A 27,240-nucleotide genomic window follows, 5' to 3' on the forward strand; every position below is an offset into this window, starting at 1 on the left:
TGATCTTCTGCTCTTCTGTCAGTTTGCTGAGAATGATGGTTTCCAGGTTCATCCATGTCCCTACAAAGGACCCAAACTCATCGTTTTCGATGGCTGCATAATATTCCATGGTGTATATGTGCCACATTTTCCCTATCCAGTCTATCGTTGATGGGCATTTGGGTTGGTTCCAGGTCTTTGCTATTGTAAACAGTGCTGCAATGAACATTCGTGTGCTTGTGTCCTTATAGTAGAACGATTTGTAATTCTTTGGATATACACCCAGTAATGGGATTGCTGGGTCAAAGCTTCTTAAATCACTTTTCCTTTCACATCATTTCCCTTGGGCCTGTCTTGTTAGCTGCATAGGGAAGGGAGGGAACAGTCCCATTCTGCTCCAGAAGGCCAGAGTAAAAGAGTTAGATTTGATGGCTTCTAAGGATTATTCCAGGTCTGACACGCTAAGACTCAGTGAAAATAGTCTTCACAGCACTACACCATAGACTGAATTACAAAAAGCTAGAGCTGGAAGGGAATTTAAAGATGATACTTTCCCTGAGATTACAGGATTCTGATGGTAATTTCTCCCCCTATAGTATAAATCAATAATGGGTGGGGAGAAAGACTTTCCCCCCCACCTTTAGTTTATATGGTTTCTAGGACATTTTTAGATTTCAAATCCTAATAGTTTGAAAAAGCCAACAGGTAAACACGTGAACAAGTAGCTCTTCTAACTTCTTGTGTCTTTCTCTTGGTCCCTTGTGCAGCCTCTCTTTCTAAAGCTACATGTTCTCAGGTGTCTATCTGGGGCTAGCACTTTTCAGAAGTCACAAACCTTCTCCTCCTTGGGACACGCTCATTCATTTTCAGTTTTAATTATTGTCAATATGCTTTTGACTTCTGAATCACTATCAAATCTTTGATTTCCAGGCCTGAATATTCAACCTCATGCAAGTATCTGTTACTTGGATGCTCCCCAGATACCTTAAATTTAACACATCCAAAACAGGACTCATGTTAGTCACTTCCTCAGGAAGCAGAAAGGCTGGTGTTATAACAAGGACGGAAGCCCTATCATGTTGGGGAAGGAAGTTTGGCTTCTATTGGGTATAGAAAAGTCTGAGAAGTATTTTAAGTAATGCTTCCCACACTTCAGAAAGATCAATCTGGCAGCAAAAGAAAAAATTGGAAAGAGTGCAGACTAGGGATGAGAGGCTACTGTAATGTAAAAACAATAAAAAGACAACCCCATAAAAAATGGGTGAAAGATTCAGAATATATATTTCTCCACAGAAGATGTACAAATGGCCAATGAGCACTTGGAAAGATGTTCCACATCATTAGTCACTCGAGAAATGCAGTTGCCAGGGCCCAGTGGGGAAGGAAAAATGAGTGACTAGTAAGGAATATGTGTTTTCTTTTTGGTGACTTAAGTGTTCTGGAATTAAATAGTGGTGATCAGTGCTTAACTTTGTGAATTTATACACTTTAAAATATGAATTTTGTGGTATGTGAATAATAGCTCAGTAAAGTTTTTTCTTTTTAAAAAGGGCCAACTGTGGACTGAGTTGAATGCCTTGCATCCCTAATTTCAATTTCTTTATTCACTTAGATGACTTATAATTACCATATTTGAGATGATTACTTTTTATATTTTCTTGCTATCTTAAGGCATGGAGTGGTATCCCTAATTTTCAGATATACTAAAGTTAATGTTATAATCAGAAGTTTACTAGTTTAAAGTTAGTTGGTGAATGAGTACTGTCAGCTTTAAGTCTGAGTTTCACTGTTCTCATTTGTAAAATGTAAGCTTTGAATGAACCTGACTCTAAGATTCTTTCAACCCTTAAGTCTCTTGAATCAGGAATTCTACAAGTGCACAGCTATAACTGTTATGCAAATAAAGTAGGATAAGAAAAGCAAAGGGTCAGCAAATAGAATGGTGAAGGAGTGTTACAGCCACAACCAGTGAGCAAGATGGAGAAAACATGAAATTATAAACCAAATGCTCCTAGGTTTAGTCTTGTTCTTAAATACCAGACTAGATGGTGCTATCTTGGACATCTTTTGCTTGACTTCACATCCTCTAGTCCTCAACTATCCCTTCAGACCCTGCTGTGATAACTAGTTCCACATAGACTCCAACTGCCTCATGGGGGTGGAATGACAACGCCCGCCTGCTTGCTGTACTGCTGTACTTCCTGCCTTCTGGCACAGGACTTCCCTGAGAATAAGAAGTGTTTTTGAGATGGGGTTGAATGGGACACCTGGGGTAACAGCTCAGCACTCAAGCATATAGTCAAAAAATGTGGGAGAGTTAATGACCACAGGGCCACCTTCAACCATGAACAGAAGCCAAATAATAAATACTTTCCCAATTTTTCATCCCCCAGGTAGTTTTGAGATTATTTTTATGAGACTCCTTAGAATCTCCAGTGGAATGGCTAGTTGGGAGCTCAAGTGATAGACAACCAAGAAATCCTCCTAATTGGCTATTTCTGCTTCCATGATAGATCAATTCCCAAAGTAATACCTGCACACACACTTTGTCTCAGGCTCTGCTTTAGAGAAACCTAGGCTAAAACCTAGGCTAAGACAGAGCCTTTCTGATAGTCTGCCTCTGATTCCAGGTACAGGTAAAAGGCTGACTGGAGCAATACTAAGTGGGCAGAGTTTGATGTTCCATCTTGCCTCTGCTCTTTCCTTAATTTGAACTTGGTACTTGAGATAAATAATTTTATGAGAGAACAGGTAACAGGATCACAGCAACTTAGAGTTGGAAGGAAAGTACACAGGATGGCAGAGTGCTAAGTTTATACCCATGGCAACAGGTTCAGAAACTTGGAATGGCTGACCTAAGACTACAGGGCTAAGAGCCGCCCAGGTTGCTTATGTCCCAGTGTAGTGAACACAAAGATGATTATTATTAATTGTAAGGGTTATTGCCGAGTTTAAAATGAGGAAACTGAGACCAGCATTAAGAAAATTAAATGCCAATTTATTCAACTCACGGGCAAGGTTCCATGGTCCAGGGGAAAGGGGCCAGGGAAGTCGCACCAACTTCCTGGGTCGTGGGGTTTTTATGGCTAGGAGGAACGAGCAACAGCTGGGTGCTCTGATTGACTCCAGGGGAGCGGGATTGAGACGGGGCGTGCCACTATTGGTTGGCGGGTTGTTGAGCGGGTTTTCCGGTGGGAGAGCCTTCCAGGGAAGCCATATGGTAGAGCTAGGTGCCAGAGTGCAGAGCCTGGTGCCGGGTGCAGAGGTGGGTGTGTCCAACCTCCCGACGAGGCAACCGGCCTTACATTAATCATTTATTGAATGCTTGCTCTGTGTGTCATGTAGGCATAGCTCTGGGAAACTCTTCTAAGTGATTCGCTTACTCACAGCTAACCTTGGAGGGCAGAACTTACCATACTCATTTTACAGATGAGGACTTCACAGATCAAAGTTCACTTATTGGCCTAAGGTCAGTAAGGTAGTGATGGTGCTGAATTTGTGAAGAGGCTGAGTTCCTCACTGCTATGCTACATTGCTAACAAAGGAGGTTCCTGAACTGCATTCAGGCTACGATGCACATCTTTGTAAGTGGTAGAATAAGCAAACTGGGGGGGATAGGGTACTGAGAGTATATATGTATAATATATATATATGTAAATAAAATAATTATATATTACATATATTTTACATTTTGTAAATGTATATATAAAATATATACATTTATAAAATATAAATATATATATTTACAAAATACATTTACAAAATAAAATATACTTACAATATATATTAAAATATATTTTATTTATATTTTACATATATACTATATATATGTAAAAATATATAATATATATAAATAAAAATATAAACATTTATACATAAAATATATATAAAGATGCTTTTTTTTTTGAGACAGTCTCATTCTGTCACCAAGGCTGGAGTGCAATGGCATGATCTTGGTTCACTGCAACCTCTGCCTCCCAGGTTCAAGTGATTGTCCTGCCTCAGCCTCTCAAGGGGCTGGGATCACAGGCAGATGCCACCACACCTGGCTAATTTTTGTATTTTTAGTAGAGATGGGTTTCACTATGTTGGCCAGGCTGGTCTCCAACTCCTGACCTCGTGCTCCACCTGCCTTGGCCTCCCAAAGGGCTGGGCTTTACAGGTGTGAAACACCATGCCTGGCCTCTTTGTGTAATTTATAGGGCAAGGAGGTAGAATTGAAAAGACAATCATTAAGACTGATGCAGAGATGGCAACTACACTTTCACAAGCACACACTATGAACTTTACCTTACTACATCTTGTCATGACTAGCAGTTATCGTTCTCATACTTCCCATGTATAGGGGAATGAATCCATTTGGCAAATTAATTTTTACTAAAGCTCTTCAGTTTTTTGTTTTTGAGATGGGGTTGTGCTTTGTCATCCAGATTGGAGTCTAGTGCCAATATCCTAGCTCCCTGTAGCCTTGAACTACTGCGCTCAAAAGAAGCTCTTCATTTTTAATTTAAGCAAATATTGAATAAATTTAATTAAATGTAATAATAGCTATTATAAAAAATGAACTTATATACAAGTAATCTGATTTATGTTTTATTGCTCACATATGAATTGGACAGTGAATTTTTACATTTTAAAAAACTAACTTCATTACATTTAATACAGATATGAGCATTGAATAAGACAAATTAGTTCCATTTTCAGACATTTTGGGTAGAGACAAGTTAATTGCTGGTAAAGTGTAGTATTATTATTCTAAAAGATAATGAGTTCAGCAGTATTAAGGAAGTATGTGTGTGTGCGCGCATATGTATTCAGGTAAACTCCATTAACAACAAAACTGTATATAAGTGGTTACAGACAACACAAGTACGGGAAGAACATTTAAATGTTAACTGTTCAATGTCATGAAAGAAAAAGTGATATAAACAACTCTATACAGCAAAAAGGGAATGATTAACAATTTATTAAGAGTTTTATATATTTACAAAAATATAGCATTACAGTGAACTTCAACAAATCCTAAATGTTCAGTACCCGAACTGGCTACAACACCGTGTGCATACCCAGTTCCTGCAGAATCTCCTGCAGACATGGGAGTCAGCCAGTGAAAAGATCCATTTCTTGGGAATCCTTGTCAACAAGACCAGTTCAGAAATCCATATAGAAGCCTACTGTTATTTTAAAACAGTAACACAAACCCCAACAAAACCCAAATCAACAAAGACCAAGGTAAAGGTGTAATAAACATCAATTGTCACGGTTTTCCTTTACATGCAATACATGCATTTTAAAATCACTAAGAAACATGAAATTTTGTAGAGCAAAGTTTGTGTTTCACATGAGTGCAAATGAATATATATTTTATTTTTTATACTATTAAATTATATATATTTTTTCCATACAAAAGCACACAGTGTTAATCTATAAAATGACATCCAACTGGATGATGATTGTTTTTGCATGTCCCCCTGCTTAGATTTTTTAAAATATATATTCAAAAATTAACATCCTTCTTTAAAAATATAGAAGGAAAAAAGGGGGGAAAAAAAAAACAAAAAAACTTGGCTTTATTGATTGGTGAAGCGTTTTACCTGATCAAGAGGCAAAGTTCCAGTGACAGCTGCAACAGGGCCCTTCAGTCCTCCAGTGGCAACGACTCCGCCGTCATTCTGAAACAAGTCTTGTTGATCCACATTTAATAAGCAGCCCAGGATGTTTCAGTGTCATTTCGTAGGTCTCAATGACTAGACTGGTTTTCAAGATGTTCCACTTTTGTTTAGCGTTCAAAATTTTCAAGTATGCTTGTCCTATTATCATTTCCCTGCTTTTTTCTGCTCCTACTAAAGGTGCCCAAATAACCATAAACACAAACATCCCATTCTTCACTGCAATTTTTTAAACAAAAACAAAAGTCAAAAATTAAACTGTTTTCTAGGCTACAGTTTTTGGTATGCAGGCTGTTTTATGTAAAAAAAAAAAAAAAAAAAAAAAAAAAAAAAAAAAAAAAAAAAAAAAAAAAAACCAAAAAAAAAAGGAATCTGAAAAGATAGAACTATAAACAGGTGACTTTATAAAAATGTCCTAAGAGAATTTTATGAGTTACAAAGAAAGCTGTTCATTTTACCATGTGATAAAATTCACTAAGATGTACCTAATGTTATGGGGCTGTCAGTGTATGTGTAGAGTGCACCTGTGATCTTGGTAGGTGAAATCAAAAGTAGCTTAAATTGACGAACTTTAGCACACTTGATTGTTAAAACACAGGCAGCTTTTCAAATATAACTAGCTAATTCTACACAGATGCATACAAGTCAGTTCAAATCTTACAAATTAAAGTTCCACCTGAAGAACTTTTTTACTATGAGGATTTAAAACAATGCACAATATACAAATGTAAATAAATGTGCTCTTAATGGAAATCAAAATGTACAGACTCTTCACAGGTGAACTAGTAACTGTTTTAAATGTCTTTTTTTCTGTACTAAATATATATCTCATTTAATTCATGGAGCCACAGCAAAATACTACAATTTCAAAGCATAGCCTGTAAACTAATACATCTTATGATGTAAAAATATTGCACGGTTTGGTACTCCAAGAGTAAGCTCTACAGCTCTCAAGCAGAATGATCAAACTCTTGGCAGGAAACACAGTATTACAAGAACCAGACAATTTAAAGTATGGCGTTTTTAGGGTCATGTTCAAGGAATGCTATACAACAGATGTCCTATTATTGTGAAAAAGATGAGGAATGCCTATCACATATTATTATAGTAAATGAATAGCGGGGTGCCTATCCCAGCTTATCTAAAGTATGGGGACAAAAAGCCACCAAACAGTTTTGCAGCCCCAGGACTAGGAATATATTTGAATGTATCTGCCTTTGCAGAAAACAATAAAATTTCTACATCTAAGCAGTTGTGTAGATGTTTAAGAAATAAACAATTTATACAGTCTCAATCCTCTGAAGGCTTACTTTTTTTAAAAAAATTACCTTTGTGAAAAGTTTAAAATATACTACTTAACAGTGGAATACAATGAAATCAAACTTTAAAAGGCAACAGGAGCCTCAAAGCAAATTAACATGGCATAAATCTATCTTCGAAAGTACTCAAAATTATATATAGCTCCAAAACTTCTAATACAGTATGCCAAGCATTTGGATAAAGATAAGTGCCATCATTATTTTCATGAAGTATGTTAATACACATTAAGTAAACCCTGAAAGCTCAGCTTGGCCTTAATTTTTAGGCTTTACAAATCATATGTTGAGGTCTTCATGAGCCAATCAGTACACACACAGATCTGGAAACTTCATCTCATAGACTGGGACAGATTGGTACTGGGCATGCCCAGAAGTGATGGTCAACGTTCCTGATGGACTGGGAGGAGGACTGTAAAAGAACAAAGAAGCAACGTCAGCAGATGTACTTACAGGCTGTTCATTCACTGAGTATTCTGTCTGCTATCTGCAAATATCAAAGTCGGACTCCTTATTTGCAGAGATCAATGCTGTTGTAGTTGCTGGCCAGCTACAAGGCTGTATGGGAAACAGACCACAGTAGTGTCAAACTGTTTTTAAGTCTAAGCACGCATTTTCCTTGGAAAATATGTATTTACAATTTTAAATGTGATTATACTCTATCTGTTCTTGTGAGCTGCTTTGTTTCATTAGTAAAAAATTATTTCATGTATATAGATATTATCTTTTTAGATGACATTATGGTATTTCATTATATAGATATATCATACTTGATTTAATCCAGTGGACAAAGGCAGGTTCATTTCCATTTTTGATTATGATAATGTTCACAAGTCTATTCTTATACATATATAATTTTATTCTGACTGGTGCCTTCTTGGTTTATAGTCTTACAAAAAGAAATTCTGCATCAACGTGTATTCAAAATTTTGACTTTGGTACATATATATTGTCAGAATACCAGCAATTTACACTTCAGCACTTCATTGTACCTTTTACATTGTAATAATTATTAGATACAGTAAATATTTTTAAAAAATCTTTGCCAATCTGAGAGGCAGAAGGGAATTCATTCTTATTTTAATTTTTATGTTACTATTAATGGTAAGTATTTCATCTTGAAATCATCCCTCCAACCCCCACCCATGGAAAATATAAACTGCCTATTTAAGCCCACTGCCTCTAATTCTACTCAGGTATTTTTTTCTTATCAGCTTGGGAAACTAACCTTTTGTCATGTAAAACAAATGCTTTCCTCCAATTGATCATTTAACTCTCAACTTTTTTTGCTGCCAAATGCTTAAAAACCTTACCCAAACAAGCAATTATTTTTTTATAACTTTTAGTTTTTGAGTTATGCTAAGAAAACTTTTCTCCCAAATCAAGTTTACAAAAAATACTCCTGTATTAATTTTAGTGTTTTTATGTATTCTTCTAAATAATGAGTTGTCTAAGTTGGTAAAGGAAGTGAAGTGGAAATCTTCCCTGCACCCTCCTTCACCGGTTAATAGTATTTAGCAGTTGTCCAAACCAGATTAACCGAATAGTAACCCTTTTCCTTGAAAATCTGAAATCTTACCTTTACCACAGTTACCTTCTATACTTGAATTTTCCTCTCTTCTACTTACCCATATACAGGTCCAATCTGATTTAAGTACCAAAGATCTGTCATATGTTTTCCTACTGAGCAAGGCAAATACTCCTTTTTTTTTTCCTACAGCATTTTCCTGATTGCTCTTGTATGTGGATTCTTTCACACTGCCCTTAGCATCATTTATTCAAATACAAAAAAAGTTGATCTTACTAAAATGATAGCTCAATCTACAGAAAACTGATATCTATATTAACTTCCGATTCAAGAATAAGATTAGTTTCCATTTATATAAATATTCTTAAGCATATTTCAGAAATGTATAGTTTCTTCATGTAAGTCTTACATAGTTCTTTGAATTTATTACCTCATTGTTAAGAATGTTTTCATTTTAATTAATAAATGCACAGATACTAATTTCATATAATTATTTTTTAAACTGTGAAAGTAGACATCCTTGACTTGTCCTCAGTTTTAGGTAAAAAGCATCAGACTTTAACCATCATATATAACATCAGCAATAGATTTTTTAATTACTCTTTATCAGGTTAGGTTCCCATCTATTTCTAATTTTCTGATAATTTTTATCTTAAATGAACATTGAGCTTTTTCAAACTCTTTTTTTTCTCCTGCAACTACCGGTGTAATCATGCAACTTTGCTCTCTTATTATGTTAATGTGGTGAATTTTGCTGACTGATCAATTTTCTCATGTAAAACTGATCTTGCTTTCCTCATAGTGACCCCATTTATTTAGGCCATCCATATCATCGGTTTTATACATTTGCTAATATTTTGATAAAGATTTCTGTGACTATATTTATGAGGGGTATTTATTTTGTTTTTCTTAAAATATCGTTGTCTTATGTCTTATTTTAGTACTAAGGCTATGCTGGCCTCATGAGTTAGAAAATGTTTCAACCTCGTTTGTTTCCTGAATATGTATGAAACCAATATTATTTCCTACCTAAACGTTTGATCAAAGTAAGCAGTAAATTTAAATGCATTTTCTTGCAGGATGCTTTTAAATTGCAAATTTATTTCAACAGTTGTAGGGTTATTTGGATGTTTTACTACTTCTTGTGTCAATTTTAGTAAGTTGTGACTTTCAATGATTTTTGCCCATTTCATCTAAATTTTTATATTTATTTTTATAAAATTGTTTATAATATTTATTTGTTATGTATAGAGATGATCCTTTTTTCATTTGTAATATTGGTAATCTGTGTTTTCTCTCTTTATCTTCCTTAACACTGTTACTAGAGGTTTACCAATTATATTAACCATTTCAAAGAACAAACTTTTAGGTGTGTTAATATTTTCTATTGTTTGACTATTTTCTGTTTCACTGACTTCTGATATGCTTAGTTTAGCTTCTGTTGCTCTTCTTTTTCTAATGTCTTACCAGAAGTTGTTAATTCACTGCTTTTAGAACTTACTTCTTGGCAAGCAAAAGCATCTAAAGATATAAAATTCCTCCTGAGCACTATTTCAGTTTCATCTTACAAAATTTGGTATGTGTTTTCAGTTTAAAATATTTTCTAATTCCTTCTGTCATTTCTTCTTTGACCTATGAGTATCTTTTAATTTCCAAATATTTGAAATTTTTCTAGATGTGTTAATGAATTATAATTTCTTTTGTGGTGAGAGAACATACTCAACCTGGTGACTTAACATGTCAGTTTCCTGACATTTACTTACACTTGTTATATAGTCCCACATTAGTCTATTTTGTGAATATTGTATATGCACTTCAAAAGAATCCATATTCTGTAGTTGGCTAGTATTGTGTTTTCGAAAGGTCACTTAAATTGATTGAGATGGTTCAAATCTTATATCTTTTCTGCATTTTTGTTTTCTTATTATGTTTTAGTACTCTTATGAGAGGAACATTAAAATTTGCAATTATAATGCAAAGAAACAAGAAACTAGGGTGAGAATAAGCAGCTGCCACACATATTTCTCTCCAAACTATATGTATCTTGTCCTTTAAATTCTTTGATGTTTGTGTGTGGGGCTGAGGAGCGGGTGAGGGAGTATAGTGTTTTAAGGGCTTTTTCTACTAATTCGAATAACTCGGTTATCTGTAAGCCTGCTTATTCTCACTGTATATTACTGCTTCTTTGCCTTTCTTGTGTTTTTAACCATACTCAGGTCAGAGTAAAAGGAAAGGACAGTGGGAATGAAGTGTACTATTGTGTGTTTTGTTTCTTTTATGGGGAATACAAACTGTTTCCTCTGTCTGATGGTTAGGGTGAGACAAATTAACAAGAGGAAATGTATCAGACAGGACCTGAAAATTGTGAAGGCACATTTCTATAAAGTCTGTTTACTTTCTCCATAAGCTACTACGTACTAAGTAGGTGACCCAGTATGAGTTACCTAACTTCTATGTATCTCTGTTTATAAACATGTGAAATGAGAATCATCACTATCTGTTTGTTAGGATCTGCTGCAGATATTAAATAAAAAAATACATTTAGCACAGTGCTTGGAACAACATAGGTGTTTAATAAATGTTAATTAGTAGTAGTAACTGTTCAATGAACGCTATTAGTAGTAGTTGTGGTACCAATGAAACAAAATTAGTTATAATACTTATTCTAAAATATTAAATTCATATAGTTATGTTAGTTTGACTAAAAGTAACATGGTGATCTCTAGCAACATTCCTTTTAAGAACATCAAGTTATGGGTTTGAATTTTGACTTTGCCACTCACTAGCTGTATGACCTTCAGCAAGTTATTTTACTTTTCTCTAAGCCTTGGTGTCTTCACCTGAAAAATGAAAAAAACAGCGTCTGCCTACCTTTCAGGACTATGGCGAGGATTAACAGAAGTAACAGATATAAACCATGATCATAAGATCAAGTACACAGCAGATATTTAGTATCAAATGTTTGATGTTTAGACATCAAAGAAGTAAATGTCCATACCCAGCAATTTTAACTGAATCCTAAGTCTAGCACAACAGTCCCTGACCTTTTTGGCACCAGGGACGAGTTTTGTGGAAGACAGTTTTTCCACGGGTGAGGGTTGCAGGGATGATTTCAGAATGAAACTTCTACCTTAGATCATCAGGCATTCGATTCTCATAAGGAGCATACAACCTAGACCCCTTGCCTGAGCAGTTCACAACAGGGTTCCTGCTCCTATGCGAATCTAATGCCTGCTGATCTGACAAGAGGTGGAGCTCAGTGATGTTTGTCTGTCCACAGCTCACCTCCTGCTGTCAGGCCTGGCTCCTAACAGGCCATGGACCAGCACAGGTCTGCAGACTAAGGGTTGGGGACCTCTTGTCTAGCACATATTGAATATTTTTGTCTGATTTTCTGTTCTTAAATTTTGTAAATGAGTGATTCTCAACTTAGAGAGTGTAGCAGGAATGGGGGGAAGTGTCTAGAGTAAGATGTATAATGACAAAAATGTGCCTTGCTTATGAAAGCAGAAAAAAGACAAATAAAAAAGCAAGTGGACTAGAGCATTTATCTTTCTCTAATATTAATATAATACAGGGTTGAAGCAAAACAGAATTAATCAAGTTAAAAATATAAAAGATACAGCTGATATAGAAAAAATTTCCAGAAGCATAGCTATCTCTACTGGCCACCTGTCACAAAGGTGGGTTTCCACACTGAAGTCAGTATAAGACTATGTGAAAATTCCTTCTTTAGATGGAACCTATAGTTTGCCTCTCCTTCCTTCAGGTGCTACATTTCTTATTAATGTATAGACAGAGGATAATCAAAGGGCATAATAATTCACAACAGAACTCAAATGAACATTATGTAAAAAAGCTAAAGGAAAGTTCAATAATTGAAATGAGCCATCTGTATAGTGAGACTTATTACTGCCCTGAAAAGAACAATGAGGCTGACATATTAAAATGCACTGTTTTGCAGGTCAAAATGATTCAATATGAGCATTTTCTTAATTAAACATAAGATTAGAATATGGGTCTTTCAGATTACCCAGATGTCCTTATAAGATAATCAGGAAGAAACAAATAATCTAAAAAAGAAGCTAGAAAAGCTAGGAGACAACTAGTCAAGAAAGGGTATCAGACGCTGCCTAATAAACAGAATGACTAGTAAGCAAAGGATTACCTATATGATCTTATGTTAATCCTAAATAATAAGCATTACTTAAACATAATACCTTAAAATAATGAACCGCAAATTCATGGGGGTCTGACAGGTTCTGTTCGTGTGTGTATTGCTATTGTGATAACAAAACCCTTACCGTATGGTGAGTTCCAATATTTGAGCAAGTCTATCATGAAGTAAATTTGCCTGCAAAAAAGAAAAAAATGTTAAGGATTATTTTCTAAGTAGCTACCTGTAATAATACCAATGTAATTTAAGAAACAAAGGACAAAGTGTAACTGTGACTATTAAGCTAATCGATTAATTATTAAGTATACAATGTTTTAACGTTTTGGTTTAATCTGTCTTATCTATTAGAATTTAATATAAGGGTTATCTTTTTTCCCCTTTCCTAGTCTCAGTTAAAACCAAATCAACAAACATACAAAACAAAATGCCTGCAGCAAGGTCATGGAAAACCACTGCAAAAAAGGCTATCAAATCAATAACAATCACTAACACTTAATTTGGGGAAACAGTCCTACCATTTACATCAGCTTACATCACACAAAGAAATTATTTAGGCCTCACAGATATGCCTTCAGAGTTTTCAGTCCTTGTCTGATATATTTTCCTGTGTTCTGTTGATTTGACTAAAGCTTGGAACTTAGTCAAATCAACAGAACCAAGTAAGAGTTGCGATAAAACCATAGTCCACCTACAATCCCTTCACCATTTGTTCACTTACTTTGGATTCACACTGTGCTGCTATTTCTTCAAAAGGTGCTTTCTGAAATTTCTCTATCACAAGACGCCTCTTTTCCTTTTCCTGTTCTTCCATTCCACTGGTATCTGTATAAATGTTTATACTCATTAAAAGGAATACAGAATTTCACAGACCCAGTCAATGACCAGTAAGAGCTAATGATATATCATCCAAAAATAAGGGCAATTTACAGGGCTATTTTTACAAGAAAAAAAAAAATCAGTGAAATGTCTTGTTTAAGGTACACACACGAAAGAAAAACTAAGGGTTAAAACTCTATAGTGTAAGATTCTCTTTCATAGAATACCTTTGTCTCTCTGACCAAAATACAACAAGGGTACAGGAGCTTCCTACAAGTCGAATTACTTCAAGGTCCTTCCTGAAGGACTCTTTTATATAACTATGCCCTTGCACAAGTGAGACACTAAATAAAATACCTGCTAAACTTGAATCTTGGTATTGAGTGGAATAACTGAAATACTAATGGGGTCCTTTGGAACTGTGTTGTTGTAGCCTTTTCCATTTATTTACCACAATCTGAAAAGGGATTGTTTTGCTCTTATGATGACGTACGGTCTAGCCAAAGTTCGTGAGAAAGTAAATTAATAAATGTCTTTTTTAAATATCACTGCTATAATTGTGTCTACTCAAGAATATGACCGTGATGGGACAAGAGAATTTTGAAGCCTAAGGAATGCAGTTTAAATGATATATTTATATAGAAATCAACAAGTTTTTTTTTGGTTTTGTTTTTGTAATGCCACCTCTGCTTACTCTGTCATTGAAAAAAGTAGCAAATAAAGATAAGTTAAATATTGGCAGTACTGACAAGTACAAAATATCTCACCAATTGCTTTCTTCAATGCTTCAAAAGTGATTTCTTCCGTGTTATTGACCTAGAGAAAAGTAATTTTAAGTGAAATCCAGAGTTAAAAAGGGTCAGTATAAATCACACCTTTACCTAGTTACAAGTTATCTAAGAAGTTTTTCAGATTTGTTTTCTTTGTTGAGTTGGTCTGAGTTGTCATTATATGCCACAGTACCAAATAATCTCCACTTTTTCATTGGTTCTAACAATGGCCTACTGCAGTGGTTCCCCAAAATAAGTCTATAGATTAGCATTAGACTGGAATAATTAGCATACCCTACCCAACAAAACCACCGTTGAATTACAGAACTCAGTCTCCAGTACCGTGATGTACAAGAAGATTTGAGTCCCACTGACTGAACACTGTGCTGTAAGTAAACAATGCCCTGAGATAATGAAGGCTGAGATTACACCACATAAATACATTTTTAGCCATGTGATAAAAAAAGAACTAAGTGCTCTACAGCCTCTATAAATTTGGTACCACATACAGTTTACAAGTCAAAAGTAAAACTAAGATTTTAAATGATTTAAAAGTTAAGAACCACTACTTTGGGAAGTATTTCTCTAATGTCAACTACCAATTTATAATCTTTGAAACTATCCTTTTAACTTGCATCTTCGAAGTCTCTCTTGCTTTGAGATATGTAAAAAGGGATAAAATCAATTGCTTTATGACAAAAAAGTCAATAATACATTTTATGGCATCAGCACATTTTCAGGAGAAATAATATATCCAGTTCCTATAGTATGTCTAAATAAAAATTAAGAAATGATACATAAGTACTTGCCTGGAACTCTTGACATCCCTAATTTTAGCTCATGAGCTTCTGTTGCTAAGTCTAAGAAGGCAGCAAGACTAACGAAAGCAAAAGACTTCATCCTCTGCACCTTAGCTTCTCTTTAAATCAAAGGCTTTAGCTGGCTGGAAATCAAGCAGCAAGAGTTCCACTCCCTCAGTTTTGCTACTGAGGGTTCATATTTCTAGTTGAATTCAGATTAAACTTGGGAATCTTCAGTTGTTTTGTTCTAGATATTTGGAGCAGACATAAGATTAGGCTCTGGCTGGTTGTACTTATAAGCATTCTAGTACTCAGTGAAAAAAAAAGAATTTGCTGTTGTTCTTAGAGTTGGCTAGGAGCTCCTGACTTTTGATAAACAACTACAGTATAGGAAAAAGAACATGGGAGAAGTTGGAAGGCCATCATTCTTATTACGTATAATTTTTACTTATTACCTGTCAATCTCAGATAAGAGCTAAAGTACCTTACCCTACTAACTCTTCTCTTTTTCTCCCTTTGCCTTAATTCAGAAAATTATGATGCAGCTTCCTAGCATCAAGAACCCCCAAGTCATGCCATCAGTGTCAACTTTTTTTTTTTTAAACATCTTCTTTCTTTAAATCCCTTTAAGTCATTTCTTGGTCCTATTCATTCTACTTTAGAGTACTCTTGCCTTCCTGTCCATCTCTGTTACCTCTAGCCTGGCTACTCTAGATTGTCATTCCATCAAGTATAGACTATTACAAGGATCTCCTGACTGGCCTCTACCTCTAGTCTCTTTTTTCCAATTTAATCTAGTCACACTTGAGAGATTCCTTTTATGAAAGCACAACTCTAATAATGACACTATCTAAATTTCGGCGTTTACCTACTTCCTACCAAATTACATACATAATTTTGCTTCAATCTTATCTCTCACTCTTCCCTTTTGTGAATCTTTTTTTTTTTAAAACTGCTTTATGCTACCATTTAATGATTGACATTTTATACACCACAGCTGGCAAATATAAGCTACGCACATTATTTGGTGATCTACCAAACTATAATCTGTTCCAACTCTAGAGGAAAAACCAGTTATGTTGGAGTTATGGAGAAGTGGTGCAAAGGCATCATTCTAAAAGAATTTCAACATTCCTTTTATAATTTGTGACTTTTGCTTTATCCTACGATCTATTACCTAGACTATATAATGCCTTTGGGCTTACATAAAATCTGCCATTCATCTTTTTCTAATTGTAGTAGTTGGTATGTCATTTCCACTAATATCATAGTAATTTGATAGCACCTAGCACCACAGGGTGTGACTAATATTGACTAGATGCTAGCATACACCCAAGTTTCTCCAGTTATATCTGGAGAAAAAGGCAGGAGTACACGTATATAAAACAAAGATCTGTTATTTGCTCTAGAATAAACAACAATCTTTTGCAGTCAACCGGTGACTTAATTTTGTATTAAAAATTTAACATATATTCAAAATTCAATATATATAACATCCTATCCCTGCACTTAAATAACCAAGCACTAACGATAAGCTTACAACTTTTTAGTGTGGTGATTTCAGGTTTTACTCATGTCCATTATGCATATATAATTAGTCAAGCTGATAATTTTATCTCAGGAGGCAGAGGTGCCTCTATTCTATTTTAGTCATTTATCTTCTTGAATATGTTAATTTAAATTAGGCATCATTATTAAAAATATGTGTATGTACACCTATTTTTTATGTGTGTGTGTGTTTATGTGTAGTATGCATATATATGTATGTACATCTATTTTGTGTGTGTGTGTGTGTGTGTGTGTGTATGTGTAGTATGCATATATATGCATTGGGAAGTATTCCTCTAAAGTCAACCAGCAATTTATAATCTCTAAAAATACCCTTTACCTTGAATCTCTCAAATCTCCCTCTAGCTTTGAGATATGTAAATGATATGAAATCAACTGCTTTATGATAAAAACGTTAATAATGCATTTTATGGCATCAGCACATTTTTAGAAGAAATGATATATTATTTAGAAGAAATAATAGTATATATATATATATATATATATATTTTTTTTTTATATATGGCAATTTTTAGAAAAAGTTCACCAAATGATTCTAAGTAGGCCGAGGTTGGAATTGTAATGTTAGAACTGGCACATCTCAAGTGGACAGGTATTTCAATAGGCTAGAGTAACAATTTGAGGTTATCTAAGGAAACAAAAGTTGGTTATGGTCACCATCTAAACAACCTCTCTCTTTTTTAAAAAAATAATGTTTAAAAAGCAAAAGCAAATACATGAGGATAAACTAGAATTATACATATAAAACTATAAATAATTTTGATCAAATAAAAAAGTAATTTTTATGAGCAATTCTCTTATCTGATTTATTGTAAGAAAATAGTTTGATATTTGGCTGCACTATTAACTGGCGAATATCCATCTGATGTGAATTTTTCTTGTCCATCACATGAAAGTAATTAATTAGTTTTAGTCTAGAAGGTGGTATTATTCTGTCTTCTGGTATTTGAACAAACATCTCTAATATACATACAAAAGCAGATTCCACAATGGTAAATGAGTCTGAAACCCAAATGTGCTCAACTAAACGTGATACTAAACTGTTCAACTTTTCAGATGCTTGGTGTCAGGCATATTTGACTTAGGACTTACAGTAAATGAAAAACAACAGGATCTTTTAAAAGTTAATACAAATATTTACAGACTTTTAATGTAAAACTTATGTTAAGAATCTTTCCCCTGCATTGAGTCTTTATGCAAATGTTTTTTCAGTTGATTTTATCAAAATAGACTGACTCTTTCCAACAGTTTCAAGTGCTCTCTGTATAGTTTTGAAAGAAATAAGAATAGTTAACAAAAGGAGAAAGGTGAAAATACCAGAAAATAAAACACATTGTACTTTTAACAAAATTAAGTTTATAAACTAAGGCTCTGGATGAACTTCTTCCCCAGAAAGGTAATAACAGCAAATTCATAATCATTACAAGACAGAACTAGCAAGATACTCTTCTTACTAGCAAGGAGTGTATAAATTAAATAAATCTGAAGAGGTAAATTTAGGAAAGGTTGTTATCAAGCCTTAAATTGGTAAGGAACTTTAAACCAGCCTTAATACGTTGAGTTTCTAAATGAACACTAAGTACTTCTTCAATTACTCTTGATGCTGGGCTGATAATTTCTTAATAAAACCGATAAATTCTACATAATGGGAAGCTGAATGGCATAGAAAACACATCGGTTGGCTGTACTCTGGCCACCAAATAGTTTTAATACCTGAAGACAAATAAATTAATAGGAATTGGAAGCGGGTAGGAAAGCAGCTGAGAAAGCATAAATTCAGGCAACTTCCTTTCCCTATATGGATATTCTTTTAATTATGCATATTACATCAGTGAGAAATAATAAAATACCTAGGAAGGCAAACAATGGATAAACCACAAGGTGGAGGATGACTTGACATGCTGGCATTTTGGCATTTTTACTTGACTGTGAAAAAATTCTCTGGTGATTTGTGTAGAATAAGTCCTACAGAATAATGGCTGCTTTTTCCCCTATAACTCAGAAAGGTACACTCTTGTGCTCTTTTCAAACAGGAGGACAGCATTAAATCTATGATGTTTTAAATAAGTCACAGTCCATACAGGGAACATAGTTCACTGACACAGTTTAAGCTACATCCAATTCATTATATTTACAATCCAAAATGATTAAAACATTTTCCCTCAAAGATGAAGTTTTAAAATCTTTTTTTTTTTTTTTTTGAGATGGAGTTTCACTCTTGTTACCCAGGCTGGAGTGCAATGGCGCAACCTCGGCTCACTGCAACCTCCGCCTCCTGGGTTCAGGCAATTCTCCTGCCTCAGCCTCCTGAGTAGCTGGGATTACAGGCACACGCCACCATGTCCAGCTAATTTTTTGTATTTTTAGTAGAGACGGGGTTTCACCATGTTGACCAGGATGGTCTCAATCTTTTGACCTCGTCATCCACCCGCCTCGGCCTCCCAAAGTGCTGGGATTACAGGTGTGAGCCACCGCGCCTGGCCTAAAATCTTTTAAAGGTAGTGAGCATTTGGTTTCATGTGAGGATGTATAGTTCTGTTTCTGTAATTTATATTTCCTAAACTTTTAAAAATAAGCAGGCTCTAGAGGGCCCACTAATTTAATGACAGGCCTTCTATAAAGTTTCCTACAAAAAACAAAACAAAACATAACAAAAAACTTACACTTTACAGTTATTTGAATTACACTAAATTATAATGTGAAATCTGATAATAGAACATATAATGTTGGGTTTATATATCTTTACAGACAGCTGAAATGAGTTCAGTAAAATAACATAAATTCAAAGCTAAATCAGATTAATTTCTACTAATAATTTAGTTGAGGATAATTTAGAGTTGTATTTTCTCCTGTTTGAAAGTGTGGAAGGCAAAACATTCTTTTAAATGATGTTCACCAAGACAGTACTCTACCATAAACTTAAAGTAACTTACCACATCATCAGAAGGAACATTGTTGGATAAAATATCCACCTGAATGGATACGGTGTCCACAATGCTTTTTCTTCTAGAAAGCCGATCTTCATCTAAAATAAAATTGTTTTCCTCCCATTATTTGTTAGAAATGTTATGTTGGTTGTCATTTATAAACTCTACTTACTTCAGATTTCAAACACTGACAAAAATTTAAGACAGTTTGTCTTTTTTTGTTCCTTTTAAATACATAAAGTTGTGAGTTCTCAGACTTTTACATTTTGTGAAGCAGATTAAAAAGTAAAACCAATGGGGTGAACTGAAATAAGGTTAATTGTTTTTTATTTTTCAGAAAGGGGCATTTAGGACAGCAACATCAACAACCATTACTGAACAGTTTAATTTAAAACAGCAAGTCAATGTAACACCAAATGAAGGAAGTACATAATCTAAACTGAATATATTTAGCCTAACTGAAAATATAATATTGCCCGTATATCTCTACTATTTTCATGAAACAGTGAAAGCTGTTAACTAACTCTGGTTCTAGGATGATAGTTCGGGAAGCAATGTCTAAAGGTGTTTACAGTGCATTACAATTTGTGCAGTGAAAGAATTTGCTGTTTCAATTAATATCTCCTTCTCCAGCATTATCCATTCACTCATCTCCATCAGCTGTTGTTCTTTACTTTATAATTTGACCACTTCTCCAGAAAGACGCTCTCTTTACCTCAGTGCTCTAGCTAAGCTACTTTTCTGCCCCAACTCATTTGTATAGTCTGAACAAATTGCTTTGATTTTTCACTACTGACTATTCTGAAGTCCTGCAATTATAATGCCAACCCCAACCACTCTTCTGACAGTGCTTTTTAATAAAATTCCATGGTCTCTCAAATCACTAAGTTTGATACCTATTCCTGGCCCATTTCTGCTTAACCACTTCATGAAAATTTGAATTTGTTGATCAAAATGTCCTTCCGTACATTCTTTTCTATTTCTGCTTTTCTACTTTAGCATTCAATACTCAACGAATCTAGGAAGTGGTTAGGGACAGTTTGCTGAATAGATATTACACATCCCATGAAGCTTATAGTTCAACAGCAAAAATACAAAATAAAATTACACAAATTATAAAAGTGTGATGGAGAGTACAGGATGCTGGGAAAATATCAAATAATCATTATTACAACTGAAAAAAGGAAGTCACTTTGTATACTCCAATTTATACAATTAGAGGCTTATTCAACCCTTGGAAAGTTCAGTGACTAAGGTTAGCAATCAGATAGTCTCAGTTTGCAGCATGGAGATGGTAATTATCAAGAAGCTTCTAGAAGCTTCTAGTCTGATGTCCACCCATTTGAATGCTACACTGTCAATGATAATAGTTTCTCCTCTCCTACTTGCAAAATTTTCTGAGTGCTTTTTATTGTCAGTCTTCGATTCTGAAAAAACATAGCTCCCAATTTTTCCTCTACGATGCAGAAGAGAATTTAGGAAGGGTGACAATGATGCCAAGTTGGCTACTGTTTAACTCCCAGTCCTAAAAGAAATGTATTCACCTAGGTCACATCCCAAGACCTCTAACTCTCTCAGAGAGTTCCCAGATACTATTAGGGTTACAGCTGGTAACTAGTGGGTGCTCTATAAATACTTGGGTGACTGAGCAGGATTCTGACACCTCATTTTCTGAGTTCAACATTTCTAATTTCTTATTAATCAGCTCTATTTGGCATATTCTAAATCCAATTCCACATCTCTAAATAAACCACCTTTATCTCCACATTGTCCTATTTATTTTCAAGAGTGCCGTCATTCAAAATCTTCATCTTTTCTTAACTAAACCCTTAGGAGAGCTTTCATGTGAGTCTTCCTAGTATGTTTCTACCTTCTATACTACGAGTAGAGTTGTTTCTAAAATAGATAATGTTCAGTTCTAATTATAATTGTTAAACAAATGCAGCTCACTGCTTAATGTGGAGTTCCCAAGGTTTTCTACCTTATTGACATATTAAATTATAATACATGCATGGTACACAGAGATAAATGGAAGCACCTGCTCATATTGCAGGTTCAGAGTACCCCAGGGCCTGGCCAGCTACCTGAAAAGCTAAGGAGAACAATACCCAGATGAACCTATAATGTTCCCCCAAAACAGTAGGGAAGCTCAGGTCTAGAATTGGCCTAACAGCACAGAATTACTGCATCATCTGGCAACATTTCATCTTTCTCTCTCTCTCTCTTTTTTTTTTTTTTTCTTCCTGAGACAGTATCTCTTCTCTGTCATCCTGACTGGAGTATAGTGGTGTGATCACAGCTCACTGCAGCCTCAAGCTCCTGGGCTCAGGTGATTCTCCCACTTTAGCTTCCTGAGTACCAGGACTACAGGCAGGTATCCAGCATGCCCGGTTAATTTTTTTTTTTAACTTTTAAGTTCAGGGGTACATGTGCAGGTTATATAGGTAAATTTGTGTCATGGGGGTGCGTTGTACAGATTATTTCATGACCCACATATTAAGTCTAGTATTCTTTAGTTGTTTTTCTGGATGCTCTCCTCTCTCCACCCGCCACCCTCCAACAGACCTCAGGTGTGTCTTGTTCCCTTCTATGTGTCTGTGCTCTCATCATTTAGCTCCCACCTGCAACTGAGAAACTGTGGTATTTGGTTTTCTGTTCCGGTGCTAGTGCACATATATGCTCATCATTGCAGCACTACTCACAACAGCAAAGACAGGGAATCTACCGGCTAGTTTTTTTGTTTTAATTTTTTGTAGAGACAGAGTATCTTCTTTTTTTTCTTTTTCCCAAGCTGGTCTCGAACTCTTGGCTTCAAGCAATCCTCCTGCCTCAGTCTCCCAAAGTGCTAGGATTACAGGTGTGAGCCACCGTGCCCAGCCTGTGCTCCATCTTTCTAATCCCATTCTGTATATACTGTGATTTTACTTTACTGAAGGGACAAAAATTGAAGAATTAAAAGCAATCAGTGAGAAACTGGTTTCTCTCTTACTGACTACTCCTCTACTCCAAGGTAGCCTTCCATGGTTGTAACTAACGCTGTTAGCCAATATTACAGTTTGTCCCTTCCTGGACATGTGAGAGGGTTGCAATTACTGTCCTCTCTGTGGTTAGGAGAGGTTCTGTCACAAGTCCTGGCCAATAAAGTATGAGTAATGTGCCAGACAGTGGTAGCTCCATCAACCTGGATTACAGAATGTGGATGATGTATAGTTATATACAGCAAGTCCAAGCAATAAATAAATCTTTACTGTTTCAAACCATTAAGAACTTGGGGTTGTTTGTTACTATAGCATAACCCAGTAGGGTTTCTTAACCTTGACACTATGGACATTTTTGGCCAAATAACTATTGCTGTGGGAAGCTATCCCTTGTATTATAAGATGTTCAGCAGCATCCCTAGCTTCTATGCACTAGATGCCAATAGGCCTATCTCATCTCTCTCCACCCCAGTTGTGACAACTAAAAACATCTCCAAGATTGCAAAGTTCACCTTTAGTTGAGAACCAGCAACTCACTCCATCCTAATGACAATTTTACCTGTATGGCACCACCATGTTAACTAAGCTTTTTAAAAAGACACTAACTGCATAACTCCCCAAGCTATGCTCCCCAACGGCTTGTGAATTAAAAGGACATTCTAGGCTCTCTAATTAGATCTTACCAACAGTAACTTCAACCTTCCCTAATCTAGTGTTCAACTCAAAGATGCCCGTTTTCTAATCTCTGAGCATGCTGTGGGATATCTGCTTTCTGGAAACACATCATTACCTGTCCTTCTTTGCCATCCTCCTCTCTATAAAGATTCTTATCTTTTAAAGCCTATTTGAACATCACATTGCTTCCTTAAAGTGTTAAATATAACTCCAATTATTTCTGCTTGTCCCTCTTTCTTCTGAGCTAAAAAATTACTACCAGTTATTAACGAACTTTCCTTCTATCACCCTCAGCCTTGTACTACTACAGTTATGTACACTGATGTCTGACCTATATATCCATGCACAAAATTTAGTGAGACTCTGGGTTTTTTATGTACCAAACAGAAGTCACTCAGGTTCTACTGCATGAAGCGTGAAGGTACAGAATCAATACATACTAAACTGCAACAAAACAGGACGACACATTGTTTTGCAAGAATTTTCAGGATGAGAATACTTTATATCCCGCATGTGGCTACTGCTGAGTTAACCTAGACCCTGTATTTTTTGTTTTTCCTTCATAATCACATGCTCTGATATAAATAACTGAACATAAAGACATCAATGGAATTGCTACAAGGCAGTATGTGGTCATCCCTGCTGATCTGCTTTTAGCATCTAGGCAGATTAACTTTCAAGGTCTCACTGGAAGTAAGAATAAGGAATGAATTATAGCCTGCCTCTCTCAAAGGAGGCTACAAAAGAATTTCTGGGTTAATTTATAAAAGCTGAGGGGTTGCAGAAAGTCATGTTGAAGCCAATAATAAAAAAGAAAAGGGAGGTATGAGGCAGGAAAGGGGTCAATGAGTGGCAAAATCATTGAAAACAAAAAGGAAATACAGTGTTGTCTCAAAGGCCATCAATAATCGCCTTCCAGGAAAATCCAGAAACAGGCCTTAATCAATTCTCAACTTCTCCGAAGCTTCAGCAATTTGTGCCGAGTGACCTTTCCTTTTTTGGAAGCTCCTCTCACTCCCGAGCCTTCTCACTCCCGAGCCTACTACCACTCACATTCCAACATTACCTTACTCTCCTTTCACATTCCTGAGACTTTCAGCTTTGGGGCTTTACGTTCCTTCCCAACATGGCCTTTCCTCAGGAAAGAACTCTCTAAATAAAGCCATTCCATCCTATTTCTCTCCATGCCTTCACTGTGAGAATTCAAAGTCCCTGAAGTCCTTAGCAAAATCCCCTATGTTGCTGCTTTCAAAATTTTCATTATAACCTCCTAACCCTCACACATAACCCAGTTCTAACTCCTAACTGCCTACAGGATACTTTACTTGCATGCTCCACTTTCAAAGATACTCAACAAGAGGCTTATCTTGTTGATAACTCATTTAGAGTTAGGCTAACTCATTTCTGTTAATAAAAACTCTATCCTTCTACCACCCCAGATTCAAAACTACTTAACAGTTTCGGCTGAAATAGGTACTTCTTTCCTTCTTCCCTTGAACTCAGCTGATATGGTTGGCTGTGTCCCCACCCAAATCTCAACTTGAATTGCATCTCTCAGAATTCCCATGTGTTGTGAGAGGGACCCAGTGAGAGGTAACTGAATCATGAGGGCCAGTCTTTCCCACATTATTCTCGTGATAGTGAATACATAGTCTCACAAGATCTGACGGATTTATCAGGGGTTTCCACTTTTGCTTCTTCCTCATTCTCTCTTGCTGCCACCATGTAGGAAGTGTCTTTCCCCCTCTGCCATGATTGTGAGACCTTCCCCAGCCACGTGTAACTGTAAGTCTAATTAAACCTCTTTCTTTTGTAAATTGCCAAGTCTCGGGTATATCTCTATAAGCAGCATGGAAAAAGACTAATACACCAGCTATATTACTCATCTCCCTTCTAGAAAAACAAAACACAAACAAAAAAGCCAAGCAAATGAAGTGGTAAGTAAATCCTGTGTCCCCTCGGTTTGCATCATCCATTCAACTGCCCAACCCAGAAACCTGGACAAAATCCCTGGCTTTCTCCTTGTCTCTCGATATCAACCACAAGCCTATAAATTCTCTCTCATAAATTTTTCTAGAATCTACCTACTCTGTATTCTCACTGATGCCTCTTTATTATGAGCCACTCTCATTTCTCCTAAGAATGACTAACAAGCCAACAAAATAGTCATCCCATCTCTAGTTTGCAAAACTACAAGCAAAGTAATATTTCTAAAATGTAACTCTCATCATGTTATCCTCTGATTAAAATCACTCATGCTTCCCCATTGCCTTTATAACAGAGTTCAAACTAGTTTACCTTGCTTTACAATTCCTAACTCCACTCCCTAAAGTCTATCTTCACTCTGTATTAATTACCAGAACAAATCCTGTTCTTGCCTGCCTCGTTCCTTCACATGTGTTGTTTCTACCATATGAAGCACGTGCCTAACACCTGTTTCAAGCTCAGCTTAGAGACTTTTTCCTCTGGAAGGTATCTCTGGCCTGCCAAACCTGGATTAAATAATTTTATGTGCTATCAGAGGTTCCTAAACATCCCTAATCATAGCCGTACAGTCACATTACAATTGCCTTGTTATTTATCTTCTTAAGAGAAAAATTATATAATGGAATTAACTTACTTCCTATGCACCTAGAATAATACCAAATCATCTGCTGTGTTTTGTGGTTCAAGTGAACTGTATATTTGAGAGAGACTAGGAGCTTTGTGAAAGTAGAGACCTACCCATCTTGTTCATTCCGGCTTTTGCTTGCACAGCAGCTGCTACACTGAGGTGCTCGCTTAATACTTAAATAACTGCTGTACGCGTTGACTGAAGCCACTGGTACCTCTGACTGGTTCACATGGGGGGATACTACTGTTTCCCTCTCATAAAGCAGTACTTGGCACAGGCCTATATACTATTCATTTGAATTCTAGGTTGATTAGAGATAAGTAAAATATAACAATCGACTAACATTTATCAATCACATTATTATGATGCCAGGCATCAATAGTTCAATAAACTTTAGGTATATCATCGTTCTTTCTCTAGATCTAGTTATTGATTGTTTCAATCATTCATCTGCTTTCCCACTAGATGGTATTCTTTGAGGATAGAAATTGCATCTTAACATCTTTCTGCCCTATGAAAGTTCTAGCAGTGTCTGATATATATTAAGTAGTAGGCAATCAGTAGAAGTTTGAGAAATAAATGATAAAAATCAATCTGGATTTTTCTGGAGCTTGAACAGTCTTTGAGCTCCTGAAAAATGGCAAAACCAAATAATTTATTAAGCAACTAGCTGGAGAAGCAGTTAATGGTGTAATCTAACCATTTAATTCAATTTTAGCCTCACTATCCTCATTTGTTAACAAAGATAATGCTACCTTCCTCACCGAATCATAAGGATTACATAAAGAAATGAATATAAAGCACTTAACACAGTGCCTGGCACACAGTACGTAATAAATGGTAGCTACTATTGTGATGATGACGGGTATTACATGATACACAACAAACTAAACATGTTCTGCTTCTCTTTTAATATATTGTTCTTAAATTCCTCACATTTTTTAAATGATTATCTGATGGATAGACAGCAAAAGAAAATTTAATTACAGATTCAGTATCCCATAAAATATCACTGTTTATTCTGCTTCTGCATTAAGGTAGGATACACATGCCACAGACAGGCACTAAAGTATCAGACTTTACAAATCAGAAAAATCTAGTAAGTTTTCTATGCAGTTATACAATTAAGTAGTCACTAAAATATTCAGAGTTATTTCAGTCAATGGTAAAGATGCATTATGAGAGAATACATCTTTTTAAGGGGTGGGAGGAATCAGGGAAGTGCAGACCATTTGTTAAAAATTTAAAAAGTGCCAAAGCTTTCATCAAAAACTGTTAAGAGTTACAGGAACAGGATAAAAAGAAATAACAGGGGTAAAAATAAACTATGGCTACAAGGAAGAGAAAGGAAAATCATAACTAATAATTATAGAAAATATGCAGGCCACTGGCTCCATTTTCTAAAAGGCACATTTTATTAAG

At 35.5% G+C, this 27,240-nt stretch overlaps 1 protein-coding gene across 5 annotated transcripts in view; it reads right to left on the reverse strand.

The window, feature by feature from the left end:
* Nucleotides 1-6,079: 6,079 nt before the first annotated feature.
* Nucleotides 6,080-27,240, reverse strand: part of EFR3A (EFR3 homolog A) — a 96,969-nt gene continuing 75,808 nt past the window's right edge. For all 5 annotated transcript variants that reach the window (XM_037728490.1, XM_037728493.1, XM_017500350.2 and 2 more), the window contains 5 exons: nt 19,558-19,649; nt 14,253-14,301; nt 13,388-13,491; nt 12,797-12,846; nt 6,080-7,376 (listed from right to left, as the gene is read on the reverse strand). In XM_037728490.1, the coding sequence (XP_037584418.1) occupies nt 7,271-7,376; nt 12,797-12,846; nt 13,388-13,491; nt 14,253-14,301; nt 19,558-19,649 (401 nt within the window). In that variant the 3' untranslated portion in view covers nt 6,080-7,270. The remainder of the gene's footprint in view (nt 7,377-12,796; nt 12,847-13,387; nt 13,492-14,252; nt 14,302-19,557; nt 19,650-27,240) is intronic.

This window comes from Cebus imitator, unplaced genomic scaffold (assembly GCF_001604975.1).
Source record: "Cebus imitator isolate Cc_AM_T3 unplaced genomic scaffold, Cebus_imitator-1.0 Scaffold13, whole genome shotgun sequence".
In the NCBI taxonomy this organism is placed as follows: domain Eukaryota; kingdom Metazoa; phylum Chordata; class Mammalia; order Primates; family Cebidae; genus Cebus; species Cebus imitator.